At 43.5% G+C, this 15,592-nt stretch overlaps 2 protein-coding genes across 7 annotated transcripts in view; one reads left to right on the forward strand and one right to left on the reverse strand.

Annotated features, from left to right (window-relative positions):
- LOC118885117 (myeloid cell surface antigen CD33-like) overlaps nucleotides 1-15,592 on the forward strand; it is a 46,657-nt gene that overhangs the window by 12,253 nt on the left and 18,812 nt on the right. The gene's annotated exons all lie outside the window — the stretch shown is intronic.
- Nucleotides 351-12,131, reverse strand: ZNF175 (zinc finger protein 175). Of its 5 annotated transcripts, XM_036833406.1 has the most exons (7): nucleotides 12,037-12,131; nucleotides 10,832-10,944; nucleotides 10,673-10,717; nucleotides 9,976-10,238; nucleotides 7,190-7,316; nucleotides 6,831-6,926; nucleotides 354-2,878 (listed from the first exon to the last, which is right to left on the reverse strand). In XM_036833406.1, exons 4-7 carry the CDS (start codon nucleotides 10,123-10,125, stop codon nucleotides 1,014-1,016), a joined length of 2,238 nt encoding a protein of 745 aa, XP_036689301.1. In that variant the 5' UTR covers nucleotides 10,126-10,238; nucleotides 10,673-10,717; nucleotides 10,832-10,944; nucleotides 12,037-12,131; the 3' UTR covers nucleotides 354-1,013. The 5 variants fall into 5 exon arrangements, with proteins under 5 accessions (XP_036689298.1, XP_036689302.1, XP_036689301.1 ...); XM_036833405.1 differs by lacking the exon at nucleotides 10,673-10,717; XM_036833404.1 differs by having other exon boundaries at nucleotides 10,673-10,944.

Here is a 15,592-nt window from a genome sequence, read left to right on the forward strand (position 1 = left end):
TAAAAAATGTGAGGATGGTTGAATAAATTACAGCATGTCCACATACTGATAGAATACTAATGTAGTCACTGAACAGCTGTATTGTAGCGTGAAAAGAACAAGTGCACACGTATATATGATGTGGTCTGATATTTATAAAACAAAGGGAAGAGTACCTATATAGGTGTATGCTTATCAGCATAGTAATGAGTGTGTGTGGATAACAAGTGTTGGCAGACTTCTTCTGTAAGGGCCGGAGAGTAAATACTTTCAGCTTGCAGGCCATACAGCCTTTGCCATGACTACTCAGCTCTGCCACTGGAGCACAAAAGCAGCCACAGACAATACATAAACAAATGAACATGGCTGTGTTCCAATAAAACTTTATTTAAAAAACACAGGTGGCCAACCAGATTTGGCTGATGGCCAGTTTGCTGACTCTTGGCGTAAATGATTAGGAGCGTGTATAAAAATACGAAAGAGTCCATAGACCAAAAGTTTCACCATAGATGGTGGAGGTGGAAAGAGGAGGGTAGAGCTGAACTAATCATGAAAGAAGACAAAAATGACACTGTGAAGACTAGAGTCACATTTATGCATTTACCAAAAAATGTACATTCATCTGTATATATATTAGGTTCTTTTAAAAAATGTGTAAATTATTGACACCTCCTGTTCTGCAGTGAATTCTATAGCAAACACTACAGAATTGAGGGTATGTGTATGTGTGTATATAAACAAATATGCTGACCTAAAGATTCTGTCTTATACCATATTCTACAGAAACTTCTCAATGCATTAGTCAGGGTTTCTTCCCCAAGTGAATTTTATAACTTTTAATGAGGCTAGTACAAATATGGACATTTCCACTCATTCTTAAAAGTTCTTTCCCGAATAATTTCCTTCACATAAAATGTGTAACTTGGTGACATGCAGTGCATCCCTAGAGTTTTTCTGAAGCATGAATTCTATAATATATGATTAAATCTGACTCATAAGATTTTTTTCTTCAAGAAATTCAGAGTTTATTTCATTTACGTATAATGCATATTAGGAATTGACTTCTGAGTAAAGCCTTGCACAGAATAACTGCTTTTATAAGATTTGTCTCCGGTATGAGTTGTTTGGTGTTTATTAAAATTTGATCTGTTGTTGAAGGTCTTCCCACACTTGGAACACACGTAAGGTCTCTCTCCCGTGTGGATTCGTTGATGCACTTTGAGTTGTGGTTTCCTACTGAAGGATTTTCCACAGTCACAGCATTCGTAAGGTTTCTCTCCGATATGAGTTCTCTGATGTGTAATCAGCTCTGATTTCTGGGTGAAGGTGTGTCCACACTTGTAACAGGCAAAAGTTCTCTCTCTACTGTGAGTCATCTGATGTTTATGGAAATTTGACCTACCATTGAAAGCCTTCCCACATGCAGTGCATACGTAGGGTTTCTCTCCAGTGTGGATCCGCTGATGCTCTCTGAATTGTGACTTGGAAGTAAAGGCTTTCCCACAGTCACTGCATTTGTAAGGCTTCTCTCCGGTGTGAATTCGCTGATGCATGCTGAGTATTGACTTCTGGTTGAAGGCCTTCCCACATTCACTGCACACGTGGTGTCTTTCTCCAGTGTGAATTTTCTGGTGTATGTTGAGGTGCGACTTTTGGGTGAAGGTTTTCCCACAGTCACTACATTCATAAGGTTTCTCCCCAGTATGGATTCGATGATGTATATCAAGTTGTGACTTGGAAATGAAGGATTTCCCACAGTTGTGGCACTGGTAAGGTTTCTCTCCCGTGTGACTTCTCTGATGTACAATCAGGTGTGCCTTCTGGATAAAGGCCTGGCCACATTCAATACAGACGTAAGACTTCTCCCCTGAATGGATCCTCTGGTGCAAGCTGAGTGTTGACTTCTGGGTGAAGGCCTTCCCACATTCGCTGCATACGTACTGTCGCTCGCCGGTATGAATTTTCTGATGTATACTGAGGGTTGAATTCTGGGAGAAGCCCTTCCCACATTCAGTGCATTCGTAGAGTTTTTCTCTAGTATGAGTTCTTTGATGTCTGAAGAGAGATAACATCTGGAAAAAGGCTTTTCCACATTCATGGCATTTATGGGGCTTCTTTCTAGTGTGAGCTTTCTGGTGTGTAACCAGTTCTGGCCTCTGAACAAAGACTTTTCCACATTCCTTACATATATACGGTATGTTACCGGTATGATCTGTCACATATACACCGAGTTTTGGTTGTGGGGTGAAGGCTCTCCCGCATTTACCACATTCCTGGAGGTTTTCTACACTATGGAATCTCTGTTGCTCAAGGAGGTGTGACTTCTGGGTAAAGTCCCTCCCACATTCAGTGCACTTATCTGGTTTTTCCTGAGTGTGAACTTGATGTTGTGTGAGTGACTGTTTACGGCCGAAGACTTTTGTACATGAATTACCTTCACAGAAGTTCTCTCCTGTATGAGTATTTTTGCAGCTGGCACTGGAAGAGCTATGGGTGAATAGCTGACCAGATTCAACCATCTCATCAAGGTGTTCTGTGGTGTTGCTTTGACTTTGATGATTTACTTCTAGGTTAGGTTTCAACCTTTTTGCAAAAGAGCAATGTTTATGAGGTCTCTTTTGTGAAGGAACAAGGTGGGGCCTCGTGTGGATGATTTTCCCAGGGTCCTTATAATCACAGTCCCTCTCTGTGTTCAATTTTTTCTTGTTGAGGAAAGCCCCCTGATGTGAAGGTTTACTTTGATTTTTCTGGTCTCTCTTTGTTTGGTCAGCTTCTTCCCACAGCTTTTCTAAAATGGAACACCATGAGCCATCTCTTGTGACTTCACCCAACATCTCATTGTGAAATGAAGCTGTTTCAGAAATTTCCCATTGTGGGGTTTCAAGCCCAAACTCCCCTTCTAGAAGGAGAAAAAGATGAAATAGATACAGTGAACAGTTAGCAAAGGATAGAGGAAAAGTCACATGGAGCTGATTGAGATTGCGCACAGGGAAATTGCTGGGTCATATACCAGTGGTGGTCCTGATGGTGATCATGAGAGAAAACAGTTGCACAGCCCTTATTTTATGTCAAGCACTTATCTGTATAGCACTTAGCACTCGTCAGGCAATGTTCTACGTGATGTGTACACATAAGCTCATTCAGTCCTCACAACAACCCCAGGAGCTAACTACTTATTATCCCAGATTTCCACATGAAGAAAAGGAAACACACAATGGTTAAGTAATTAGCCAAAATCACTTTGCTCAGCCTTGGGGAAAGTTAGATTTGAACAAGGGCAAAATGGCTCCACTCATGTAGGCGGTCTTGATACCCAGACCTAGTGGGATGACTACAGGATAAAAGAGGCAAGTGTGTCATAGGGCAGCATCTGTGGATAGCCAAAGGTTGAAGGAGGGGGCTCAGAATACAGAGCCTCTTCGACTTACAGTGGGGTTGTATCTTGATAAACCCATCAGAAGTTGAAAATATCGTTAAGTTGAGAATGCATTGAATACACCTAACCTACTGAACGTCGTAGCTTAGCCCAGCCTACTTTACATGTGCTCAGAACACTTACGTTAGCCTACAGTTGGGCAAAACCATCTAACACGAGGCCTGTTTTATAATAAAGCGTTGAATATCTCATGCAATTTCTTGACTACTATACTGAAAGTGAAAAACAGTGGTTATCTGGGTACAGAAAGGTTGTAAGTGTACTGGTTGTTTCCCCTCGTGATCACATGGCTGACTGGGAGCTGCTGCCCAGCATCACAAGAGTAAGGTACTGCATATCACTATCCTGGGAAAAGATCAAATTTCACAATTCAAAGTATGGTTTCTACTGAACATGTATGGCTTTTGCAACATCGTTGAGAAATTCATAAGTCAAACCATCATAAGTCAGGGACCATCTGTATAGGTCTTCATTAGCTTTCAGATCTAAATTGTAACTAATCTCCCAGCTTCCTCCCACTTGTGAGAAACAATACAAAATCCATCAGCCCTAGATATTCCTCTGAAATACTATTAAATAATCAATCCTAGGGGCTTCCCTGGTGGCGCAGTGGTTGAGAATCTGCCTGCTAATGCAGGGGACACGGGTTCGAGCCCTGGTCTGGGAAGATCCCACATGCCGTGGAGCAACTAGGCCCGTGAGCCACAACTACTGAGCCTGCACGTCTGGAGCCTGTGCTCCGCAACAAGAGAGGCCGCGATAGTGAGAGGCCTGCGCACCGCGATGAAGAGTGGCCCCCGCTTGCCGCAACTAGAGAAAGCCCTCACAGAAACGAAGACCCAACACAGCCAAAAATAAATAAGTAAATTTTAAAAAAAGTATCAACCCTGACATAGCCAAGCACTGAAAGAATACCTATACCCAAACTCGCAACTCTCCATGAAACTGAAGTTTGTCTTCTTGAACTTGGGAATATGCAAATCCTAAGAAGGGTACACTGGAAGACTGGACAAGCAAGCTGTCCCCTAGAATCTGTTTCACCCTTCTTCCACAGAGGTTAACTGTGGCCAGGTACAGGGCAGCCAAGCCACGTAACAGCTCACGATTTCCTTTGCAATGAGATGTGACAGACACTGTTTTTGCTGATGGAATGTGCATACAACATTATGCACCACTTCTGGCCAGGGTAATAAATCACAGCTTCTCAATACCCTCCACCCCTTTTCTGCCTAGTAGAACCTGGCTTTGGGTGCAGTGCATTCAGTCCCACAGAGCGACAGCATCATAAATGATGGTACTGCAATGACAAGAGAAAAACTTCAACACCCGAATGAATACAAAACGTAAGGCTTCCTGCTGACCTGCCTTTTAGAAGTGCTTTATAGGAGGGAAATTATTCTGGAAATTATACTGGTCCTTGGTCTCTTTGTTATAACTTTCAGCTTTACTTAATATGCCATTTTTTCCTAAGAATGGGAGTCACTGATCATCCTATTCTCTAGTAAGAACGTAACAACAGATTCTTTTAAAAAAAAAAGTGGCTAAATTTTATTATTACTTTATCCTACCAGAGATATAAATACTGAGTATGATAAGACCATCACATCTTGTTTTCTTTTCTCTTTCCATCACTTGGACAAACTGTATCCCAGACCCTTGTCCTGTCCCCAAACCTCAGTCATCTATCACTATTTTTAAAAAATGAGAATGCTCTTTATAATCACTTTTGGTGTGTATGTGTGTGTGTGTATATATATATATATATATTTATATATATATTTTATTAAAATTTGGGAAAAAAGAAACAAAATACCAATCTTTGGGGTAATAAAATCTGTCAATGGCATCTTGACCGAACTCATGATGACCGGGAATCCACAAATCCCATTAGGAACAAAATAACCCAAGCATGAGAAAATAGGGAGCTGGTTTATGGTGATACCCGTGGAATTAACGAAAAGGGTCAATTAAATTGTACTTTCAAAAAGAAAAAATGGGGCTTCCCTGGTGGTGCAGTGGTTAAGAATCTGCCTGCCAATGCAGGGGACATGGGTTCGAGCCTTGGTCCAGGAGGATCCCACATGCCGCGGAACAACTAAGCCCGTGCGCCACAACTACTGAGCCTGCACTCCAGAGCCCGTAAGCCACAACTCCTGAAGCTCGGGCGCCTAGAGCCCGTGCTCTGCAACAGGAGAAGCCACCACAATAAGAAGCCCACGCACCGCAACGAAGAGTAGCCCCTGCTCACCGCAACTAGAGAAAGCCCGCACACAGCAACAAAGACCCACCGCAGCCAAAAATAAATAAATTTTAAAAAATACCTTAAAAAAAAAAAAAGAAAAAATGGAAATTCCCTGGCGGTCCAGTGGTTAGGACTCTGCACTTTCACTGCCGAGGGTGTGGGTTCGATACCTGGTCAGGCAACTAAGATCCCACAAGCCGAGTGGCGTGGCCAAAAAAAAAGAAGAAAAAGGGGTAGAATTTCTAAAATAAGAAAATGAGTTAGAAGACTGAGATGGAAGAGCCAAGAAACAGAAGAATCTAAAAAATGTATATGGTGAGAAGAATTTCTGATTTGTGTAATGATTCCAATTTCTGAGCTCCCCAAAATAAGGAAGTGAGTCATCCCACAGGAACTGTCCACCATGTAGCTAAATAAGAGAACACAGTTTAGGCATGGGGCCTGGAGGGGTTGATAAAGGGATCATCAGAAAAAAATTTTTAGGCCTAAGTGTTGAGAATAGAAGGGCCCTTTAAAGGGATTTAAGGAATTTAAAGTAATTCCTCTATGAAGGGATGACCAGAGGGAAGTACAGAGGCCCAAGCTGGAGGCACCGCAATTAGGGGTGAAGAAGAAAGATCCAGCACAGGAAAAAAATTGATGAATTTAGGGGGCAAATAAAAAGGAAAAAAAAGGCTTTCAGAAAACTCCACAAAGGGATAAAACAAGATGACAAAAGCAATATACAGATGGAAAATCCAGTCAGGTAACATGAAACACTCTGTTATTAGAAAAATGAGATTAAAGTATGAAGCAGCTCTATCATAACACAGGCCATAAATGAGGAATTTGATAAATATTAAATGCTGGCAAGCAAGATGTACAAATGCAAATCCTTGTGCATTCCCACATGACAGTGTGGATGGTGAAGCCCACCTGAAGAGCCACATGGTTTACTTAGCTAAATTCAGTGTAGGCATATCCAGTGATGAGGCAATCCCACTCCTGACTATTCACCTCAGAAATTCTTATGTTGGCCCCTACGGGACATTTACAAAATAATGTTTGGCGGCATTAGCCTTAGAAACTAGGAGTAGGAGGTAACCTGTGTCCACCACTGGGGGAATGGATAAGTGTGGTAGGTTGAATAATGGCCCCTCAGATCTTCACGACTTGGACTTGACAGTCACTCACCGTGATACCTCTGACGTGGGAGTTCAGCCTCCCCCATCCATTGCTCCTTTCCTTTTTCCATCCTGAAAATGATCTCTGGGTTGGGAATGTGATACCCTGTGAATAAGAAAGGATATTGCATTCGGACATGGTCTTAGGCTTTAGAGGCCATTCAATGAAGCTCTATTGGCACATCAGAAAAGTCAACACCTTTCACTAGGAACAAAGTAACACTCAAAGATGCCCAAAAGGAATCAACAGTTTGGGACAAGCCAAGGGCAAACTGATTACATTCTTCAGACGTCCCACTGCATGCCACAAGAAGGAAGGGCATCTCCTCAAGGAGGCCTGTCCAAGAGTCCCAGGTCAGATGTGCTCACCCACGGAGAAGAGGTGGCTGTAGATCTCCAGCATCACGTCCTGGTACAGGCGTCTCTGGGCAGGGTCCAGTTGCTGCCACTCCTCCCTGCTGAAGTCTATGGTCACGTCCTCAAATGACACGGAGCCCTGTAACAACATACCCCAGCTCAATGAGAATTAGTCATCATTGGTGAACGGGCACTTACATACAAGGGTGTGTTTTTAATGATTTTTTTCACCATGATATATATGGCTTCCCAGTGATGTGACTTCTTTTATGTTATGATTCCTACTCCTCTGTGTGAAATTCATAGGATTTAAGCTATGTTAAGTAGTGCAAAATGGAGTCACAGTGGCCAATGTGAACTTCCGCATTAGTTGTTGTGAAACAGCCGGTATAGGGCTGGGAGCGTCTCAGAGTGATAAATTAAGAGTAGATAAGGAACGACTTTACTGGAACAGAAGGAGCAACTGAGCGAGACAAGATCCCCTGGGGTGTAACCATTACATCCTATTGACAGACTCCTTATAATGAGAGCACTGGGCCAAGTGACTCCTTACTCCCCACCCCTTTTCTCCCTACTTTGACGAACCTGTGTTGTGTGCTAATTGTGTACAATAAACTGAGTGACTTATTAATTGAATATTGGCTACATTGCATACATCTCTAACCCCATGATTCTTACCTGGCCTCACTGCTGGGCCGCGTGACAAATTGGCTCCTTTGTTCTGCACCTCGTCCTATATATCTCATTATCTGGCTGTTGATTTGTGTCCTTTAATTATCCTTTGTAATAAACTGGTAATCTAGCGAGTAAACTGGTTTCCTGAGTTGTGTGAGCCACCCTAGTAAATTAACTGAACCCAAGGAGGGAGTTGTGAGAACCTCTGACTTATAGCCGATAGGTCAGAAGCACAGGTGGACGTGCCATTGGCATTTGAAAGGGGGTGGGGGGACTCTTGAAGAACTGAGCTCTTAACGTATGGGATCTGACACTGTCTCCAGGTAGACAGTGTCAGAATTGAACTGAATTGTAGGACACCCAGCCGGTGTCACAGAATTGCTTGGGGTGGGAAAAATCCCTGCACATTTGGTGACCATAAGTGTCAGAAGTGAAGTGTTCTATGTAGAGAGAGACACACAGGAGAAGTAAATTGATTTCAGGGAATACTGAGCTAATCAAAATTTAACCCACCTCTTGGAAAGGTAAGCGTGAAAAGTATGCATGGGAGTGCTGCAGGTGGGAGTATATGACAGAGGGCCAAACATAAACCTGGGAATCTGATGCGGAGCTATATTAGGGTGTCATTAAAGGATTAGGAAGTAAGTACCAAAACATTTAGTTAAAAAGGTAAAAATTGATTGCCTCTCAGGAGGTGGATTTCAGAAGAAAAGACAATGGTGACACAGCTGTTTTATTTACAAGCCCAGCGAAACAAACCATGTGCAAATAAAACCAAAAACTACTTCTAAGGGAAACAGTGGCAAAAGAAATTTACACAGATATGCAAAGAAAAATGGGTTATTAATATATAATACATCTTTGAAAGTCCAGAGACTAAGTCAAACTAAAATATAAATTGTCAAAGGACAAGAAAAGTAAATCACAAGAGAAAAATCATTGACCAATAAAACTTTGGGAAAAAAAATTATCTTGCTTGTAAAAAATACAAATTAAAGCAACAATGATATATCTCTTTTGATTAAATTAGCAGAGTTATTTAAAACAAAAACAAAAACAGAACCAAAAAAAAAAACTAACAACACAGTATTGGCCAGAGTAGAGGGAAGGCTGCAAAGCCAAGATGACGTGAATGTTGTTGGAGAACATTCTAACGTGAGCGGAGAAACTGCTCGAAAATCTCAGTGAGCAAAACAGAATCAGGGCAAGCAAACGAAATATCTTCAATGTTAAAAAAGGAACAAGGCTACTAAGTATCATGTATCTTAACACGTAACTGAACGTGCTTTTGGAAATGCTCTTAACAATTCAGCCAACTTTAGTACAAAATGAAAGACATTTTTCTACAACAGTGTCACTGGTATGGGCTGAATTGTGTGCCCCGACCCGAAATTCATATGCTTATTAAGTCCTAACCCCCAGGACCTCAGAATGTGCCTGTGTTTGGGGAAACAAGGTATTTCAAGAGGTAACAAAGTTAAAATGAGGTCTTCGGAGTGGGTCATTATTATTTTAAAAACATGCAAATAAAGTGTCATGAAATACACAGAATAACTTGGAATTTCAGGAAATCTTGAGTATACCGAAGAACCCTGCTTTCTCATTCCAAAATATCAAATATTAATATCTGTGGGCAATTTGGAAACATTATTCTCCGGCACTTTTATTCACCTTTTAAAGTAGGAAAAACAACATGGTCCTTAAAAGCCAGTTCTTGCTCTAGTATCAATGACTGTCAACTATGAGGACAAAACCAGCCAGTCTCGGGTGAGGAGTCAGGTGGGGACCAGCTAAGACCATGCGAAGACCCAGCGGTGGATGGAAGATGCAGGATCTTCGCCTGTGCTGAGAAGGAAGGAATCAGCATTTCCCCGCCTGTGGCTGGATGTACTTTTGCTTCTTCCTTTTGCCCCAGGGCCAGCCCTCTTCTACTACACATCCTTCTTCAGCCAGTTCAGTTTCCTTTGTAACACACAATGCCCATGGATGAGGAAACATTGGCCACCTGTGCTCTGCTCTACGCAGGAGAATCCAGATTGTCTCAGACACAGGGAGTCCAATATGCTGCTTCCTGTGCCTGCCCTCAAGTTCTGGAGAACTGTCCCCGTGGGGCTCCTGCTTACCTCACATGATCCATCCCACTCCTCTGGACCCAAGACCTGGGGCCTCTGCGGTAAATTCACATCAGCAAGCATGTCCTTTCTGGGCTTCAGTTCTTGGTCCCTTTTGCTGACAGCTCCACTCTTTCCAGGAGCCTGGAGCTGGGTGGGCATCAGAAGGCTCCAATCAAAGCTGCTGGGAAGAGTCAGGCTGGGGCTGTGAAGGGAGATCCTGCAGCCTCAGTGATGTGGCCTGACCCAGGGGCTCTGCAGGGACACCAGAAGTCCTGGAAAGACAACGACCACATAGTTCTCATCTAATATTCACTCCACATGAATTTCTGAAGGCCATTAGGTGAAAGTCACTGTGTTCGAGATGAGGGTAGACAAAACTCAGAAAAGTCTAGCTGTTGGGGTAAAAAATGAGAAAAGATGAAGAGGTTTGGGCTAAACTTAATGAAGCTTTCATTGCAGCTCTGACACCTTTTAACCGTGAGAAGACGAAGATAGTACTTTAGTTGCAGTTTCCAAAATGAGAAGGAAGGTATTTATCGTAGGCATCGGGGAGCTTGCATGAGATGAGGCTTGTCAAGCCCTCAACACCTGCCTGGCATATGGGAAACACTGAAAAAAAAATCAGCAAGTTGCAGAGTCAGGTGTCAGGTACCTTGTTTAATTTTCATGCAACCCTGTCAGCTAAATATTATGATCATTATTATACCCATTTTGTGGATGAGGAAACAGTGCTGTTACAAGGTCACTCAGTCTGCAAAGGGAAGAACAGGGAGTGAGTCCCAGGTCCGCCTCACTTTAAACTGCACACAATTGCCACTATCCCATGTGGTCCTCTACGTGGTCAATTTCCAGAAATGCCATTTACATTTCCTGTTGCCTTCAGAGAGCTGAGGCTTCAAGCTGTCCGTGTCGGGAGTGCCTAATCCGACATTCTGGCCTTTTCAGTGCCCATCCATAATATAGACAGCTCAGCATTTTCTGACAAAAACAAAACTCAAATTCAATATATGGAACTCCACCTTCACCTGGAAAACTTGCAGACATGCACCAGGACTCCCAATCACCTACCATTTCTTGCCTCTCCATTTCTCCCTCCCCGCCCCAACCAAAATATAGTCGTTGCCCACACTGACCTCTAGAAATCCCCAGTGAGTAGACCAAAGAAGGTCATGAAATGCCTCCCAGTCACCCACGGCCAGGCTTCTGAAATCATTACTGCCCTGATTGCCAAGAAATGTTTCCAAAGGGAGTGTGATTTCCACAGGACCCCCCCCCCCCAAATAACCGCCAACATAGGGTTCCAAATAATGCTCCCCAGTAGGAAACTATCATTGAACTGCTCAACAGCCACTCACTGACCCTTACCATGTCCACAGGGACCCGAGGAGACCAACACGGACCTACTCAACCATTCCCAAAGGACCCCAACACCCACTGCCCAAAAAGCAATGCAGTCACCCTCGCAAACCTCCATCACTGACCCCCTAGGTCTCCCATCCACTGGTTCCCATATGCTACCCGTAGCACCCCACTTTACTGATTTCATAGATCCTCAATCACTGTCCCCCTTGCGTGTGTTACAGTGTGACCCTCAAAGCCCTCCAATCCCTGAAGCTCCTGCTCCCAATCAATCACTGCCTCCTACAGCCCCCCCAAGCTGTGGATCACTTCCCCAAATGGCTCCTGGTACCAAGCCAAGGCCCTCTTGAGGCGCAAGTTCACTGTCATATGAGCAAGATTCCCAGGCCAACAATGTAAGATCTGCATTAAAGTATACTTGGAATTCAAGTTACAAAAATACTTACATACATACAGAAATTAGGCAAAGAAAGTGAAAATCAGCGAGCCAAGCATTCAACTTAAATTAGAAAACCCCGCTTACCCCATAGCCTCCACCACTAAGAACCCCATCGCTCACCCCATGGACCCCCACCACTCACTCCGCGCACCCGGCATCACTCATTCAACAGGCCCCCCATCACTCGGCCCCCAAACGCCCACATCGCTCACGCCAAGCCGATCTCCCCTCATTGACCCAACAGATTCTGCATTGCTAATACTCCACATCACCTCAGCATCCCGCAGACGGTTCACGGCTTAGAACAGTTGACAACATAAGCGAAATGGCCGCTCTGGGCCCCTTGCGATTTGGGATTCCGGTCAGGACTTGGGAGGCCGGGTTTGAACTGTGCGCATGCTCACTAGAACCTTTGAAGCCACTGCCTGCCAATAGTTATCATGGCGTGTCACGTCGTCTCTGTACTCCGCGGTTCAATTTCTTTCAGGGACTGTGTCAGGAGGACGACATGGCCGCGCCCATAAGGATTATGATAAGGAGGCCGCCATTTTCAAGGAACTTCCATTCCGTACAGGCAGGGAAAACATTAGGCAACCTTCCTAAAAAGTCTTGGAGTTGTCCCGCGTTGGAAGGGGACCAATTAAATACTTGTGTATATATAGTTCTAGGAGAAAACAGCATTGCATATTCTGAAAAATACCCTTTCTCTGTACTTTTTACACTGATGTTGGGAGCCCAGAGGTGTTGAGCTTGACAGAGAACTCCTAAAAACTTCGACATTTCCTTAGTGATGAGAGCCATAAAAGTGTCCTTTGTTATGTTAATGTGGTAGTTTTTGGAGAGCACTTAAGGATGTATTCTCTCGTTATATACAGGCACTCCTCGCTTTATTGCGCTTCGCTTTATTGCGCTTCACTGATACTGCACCTTTTTTTTTTTTTTGAACACACTGAAGGTTTGTGGCAGCCCCGCGTTGAGCAAGTTTATCAGCACCATTTTTCCAGCAGCATTTGCTCACTTCATGTCTCTGTGTCACATTTTGGTATTTCTCGCAGTATTTCAAACTTTTTCATTTTAGTTTTTACGATGATCTGTGATAGTGATCTTTGATGTTACTATTGCAAAAATTACAACTCTCTGAAGGCTCAAATGATGGTTAGCATGTTTTAGAAGTAAAGTATTTGTGAATTAAGGTGTGTACATTGGGTTGTTTTTCTTTTTTTCTTTATTTTAGACAAAATGCTATTGCACAGTTACCAGATTACATAGTGTAAACATAACTTTTAGATATGCACTGGGAAGCCAAAAAAAAAAAACAAAAACTGTGTGACTCACTTTATTTCGCTTTATTGTGGTGGTCAGGAACTGAACCTGAACTATCTCCAAGGTATGCTTGTCTGCTAAAATGTCTGTATGAAGTTGAATTCCTCAGAGGGCACGTGCATTACTAGTGTTGATAGATATGGCCAAATGGCTCTCCAGGAAATTGTGCCAATTTGCATCACCGTCTCCTGCAATGTGATGAGAGTCTCTGCTTCACTCCAACCTCAACAGCAGGTTGCATTAGCACTGATTTTGATCTTTCCATTCTTAACAATGAAAAATGTACCCCATCGTAGTTTTAACTAGAATTTCTCTTTTTAGGCATGAAGGTGAGCATTTTTAAATAGGTTTCATGATGATTAATATTTTCCATTCTAATCTGTTCTGCCATTCAATGAACTGACTATTCATATCTGTTTCCATCATTATTAGTCTATATTTCTTTTCTTAAGGATTTGGACAAGTTCTTTTTTTTTTTGGCTGTGTTGGGTCTTCGTTTCTGTGCGAGGGCTTTCTCTAGTTGCGGCGAGCGGGGGCCACTCTTCATCGCGGTGCGCAGGCCTCTCACTGTCGCGGCCTCTCTTGTTGCAGAGCACAGGCTCCAGATGCGCAGGCTCAGTAGTTGTGGCTCACGGGCCTAGTTGCTCCGTAGCATGTGGAATCTTCCTAGACCAGGGCTCGAACCCGTGTCCCCTGCGTTGGCAGGCAGATTCTCAACCACCGCGCCACCAGGGAAGCCCCTGGACAAGTTCTTTTTATGTTAGGAAACACAATTATTAGTCTATAACGTGACCGTGAATATATTCTCCTGGTTTGTCATTGTCTTTTGATTTCATTTAGCTTGGATTTGCTATCCAAATTTCGTTTTATATAGTTGAATTTACGTCTTTAAGCTTTAAAGCTTATAAGCTTATAACTCTTTGCTAATCACTCTGGCATTCCCAACTCTGAGATTATATATGATGTTGTGAAATGTGAAATTAAATGGAGTCATTTATGTCAAGGGTTTTTAAAATGGATCCAGGAGGCCATTAAGGGGGTGGACCTTATGCACGTCCCCACCAGGTGGAACCATGAACTTTTGAACTGGATCAAACCACAGATATTTCAAGAACACTGCAAGAACACCTGCGACTTGTCACTGCAACGAACTTTTTCCACCCTCTAGTTATAGCCTTAGCACTCAACCATGTTCATCTAAGACTAGACTCTGCCTCCAACTCTAATGAAAATTCTTTTTAAAAAAAAAAAATAAATAAATTTATTTATTTTTGGCTGCGTTGGGTCTTCATTGCTGCACGTGAGCTTTCTCCAGTTGCGGTGACTGGGGGCCACTCTTCATTGCGGTGTGCGGGCTTCTCATTGCGGTGACTTCTCGTTGCAGAGCATGGGCTCCAGGCACATGGGCTTCAGTAGTTGTGGCGCATGAGCTCAGCCGCCCCGCGGTACGTGGGATCCTCCCAGGGCTCGAGCCCGTGTCTCCTGCATTGGCAGGCGGATTCTTAACCACTGCGCCACCAGGGAAGTCCCTCCAATAAAAAATGTTTGTAGTGCAAATCTCCCCTTTTTGCCTTTAAAAATCCCTGACTTTTACTCCCGTGTGGGACGCTGTTTGGGTTGCTACCTGAATCTGTGTGCCCTGAATTGCAATTCTTTGATCCCAAATAAATGCTTTCTGCTTGACTATTGCTTCCTAAATTTATTTAGGTTGACAATGTATGTATCTTCATGTATACACGTATGCACACAAACACAATTATATTTATGTTTATATTTAATTTGGATTTACATTTACATATAATCTTGCCAAGGTTTCCTCTCTTCGCCTCTGCCCTCCACACTTTCATACACACTCCTTTCCTCTTGCCTTTTAGGGTTATTTTCCATACCTTGAAAATCCAAGGCCCTTTCTCTCCACAGTTGTCTTTCTTCAACTTCATTCTCTCTTCTCGCTCAGATGACTATTATGTCTGTAGAGAAAGGTGTTTTATAGCCCCTGGGTTTGACCCTCCTTAAGGGGACCCTCATGGGGACCAGCTTCGTACTCACCTGTGGATTCACCTGGATCTAGGTGAGCAGCCCGTTCCTCAGATGATCTAACACGTGAGCCCCCAAATCCCAAGGGAGAGTGGCCTTGTCTGTCTCTGCAGCCCTAGCCCAGAACCTTCTCTTACCATTTCCCACAGAATTGGAGGGTCCTAGAGGAGCATGGCTGGGATTGTGGGCTGAACCACTCTCTCTCCTCCGGACGTGGTGAAAGGCAGGGCACAGAAGCTCAGAGAGACAGAGTCTCTGTCCCCCAGGTGTCGCTCTCACCACAGCTTACCTCTGTGTATCAGGTCATACTTGCTGACTTTTCTCAGCCAGAAATAACCTCTGTCCAGTTTCACGTCTGGTCTTCTGAACTGGATGGACCTATGGGAGAGGATGGGTGGATGTACAGATCAGTCCTTGGCTAGTGTGCTCTCAGGCCATTTCCTGGTCCCTCACCTACACTGCTCTGTA

The sequence above is a fragment of the Balaenoptera musculus genome, chromosome 19 (genome assembly GCF_009873245.2).
Source record: "Balaenoptera musculus isolate JJ_BM4_2016_0621 chromosome 19, mBalMus1.pri.v3, whole genome shotgun sequence".
Taxonomy (NCBI): domain Eukaryota; kingdom Metazoa; phylum Chordata; class Mammalia; order Artiodactyla; family Balaenopteridae; genus Balaenoptera; species Balaenoptera musculus.

What these genes read in the sequence shown, in the direction of transcription:
- ZNF175 (XM_036833403.1), bottom strand. Translation starts at nt 10,125, where the DNA reads ATGCCCACCCAGCTCCAGGCTCCTGGAAAGAGTGGAGCTGTCAGCAAA. An exon ending in CAGCCACCTCTTCTCCGTGG is followed by an intron (nt 6,927 to 7,189) that starts GTGAGCACATCT and finishes TCTTATTCACAG; the next exon opens with GGTATCACATTCCCAACCCA. An exon ending in CCCACGTCAGAGGTATCACG is followed by an intron (nt 2,879 to 6,830) that starts GTGAGTGACTGT and finishes TTCTCCTTCTAG; the next exon opens with AAGGGGAGTTTGGGCTTGAA.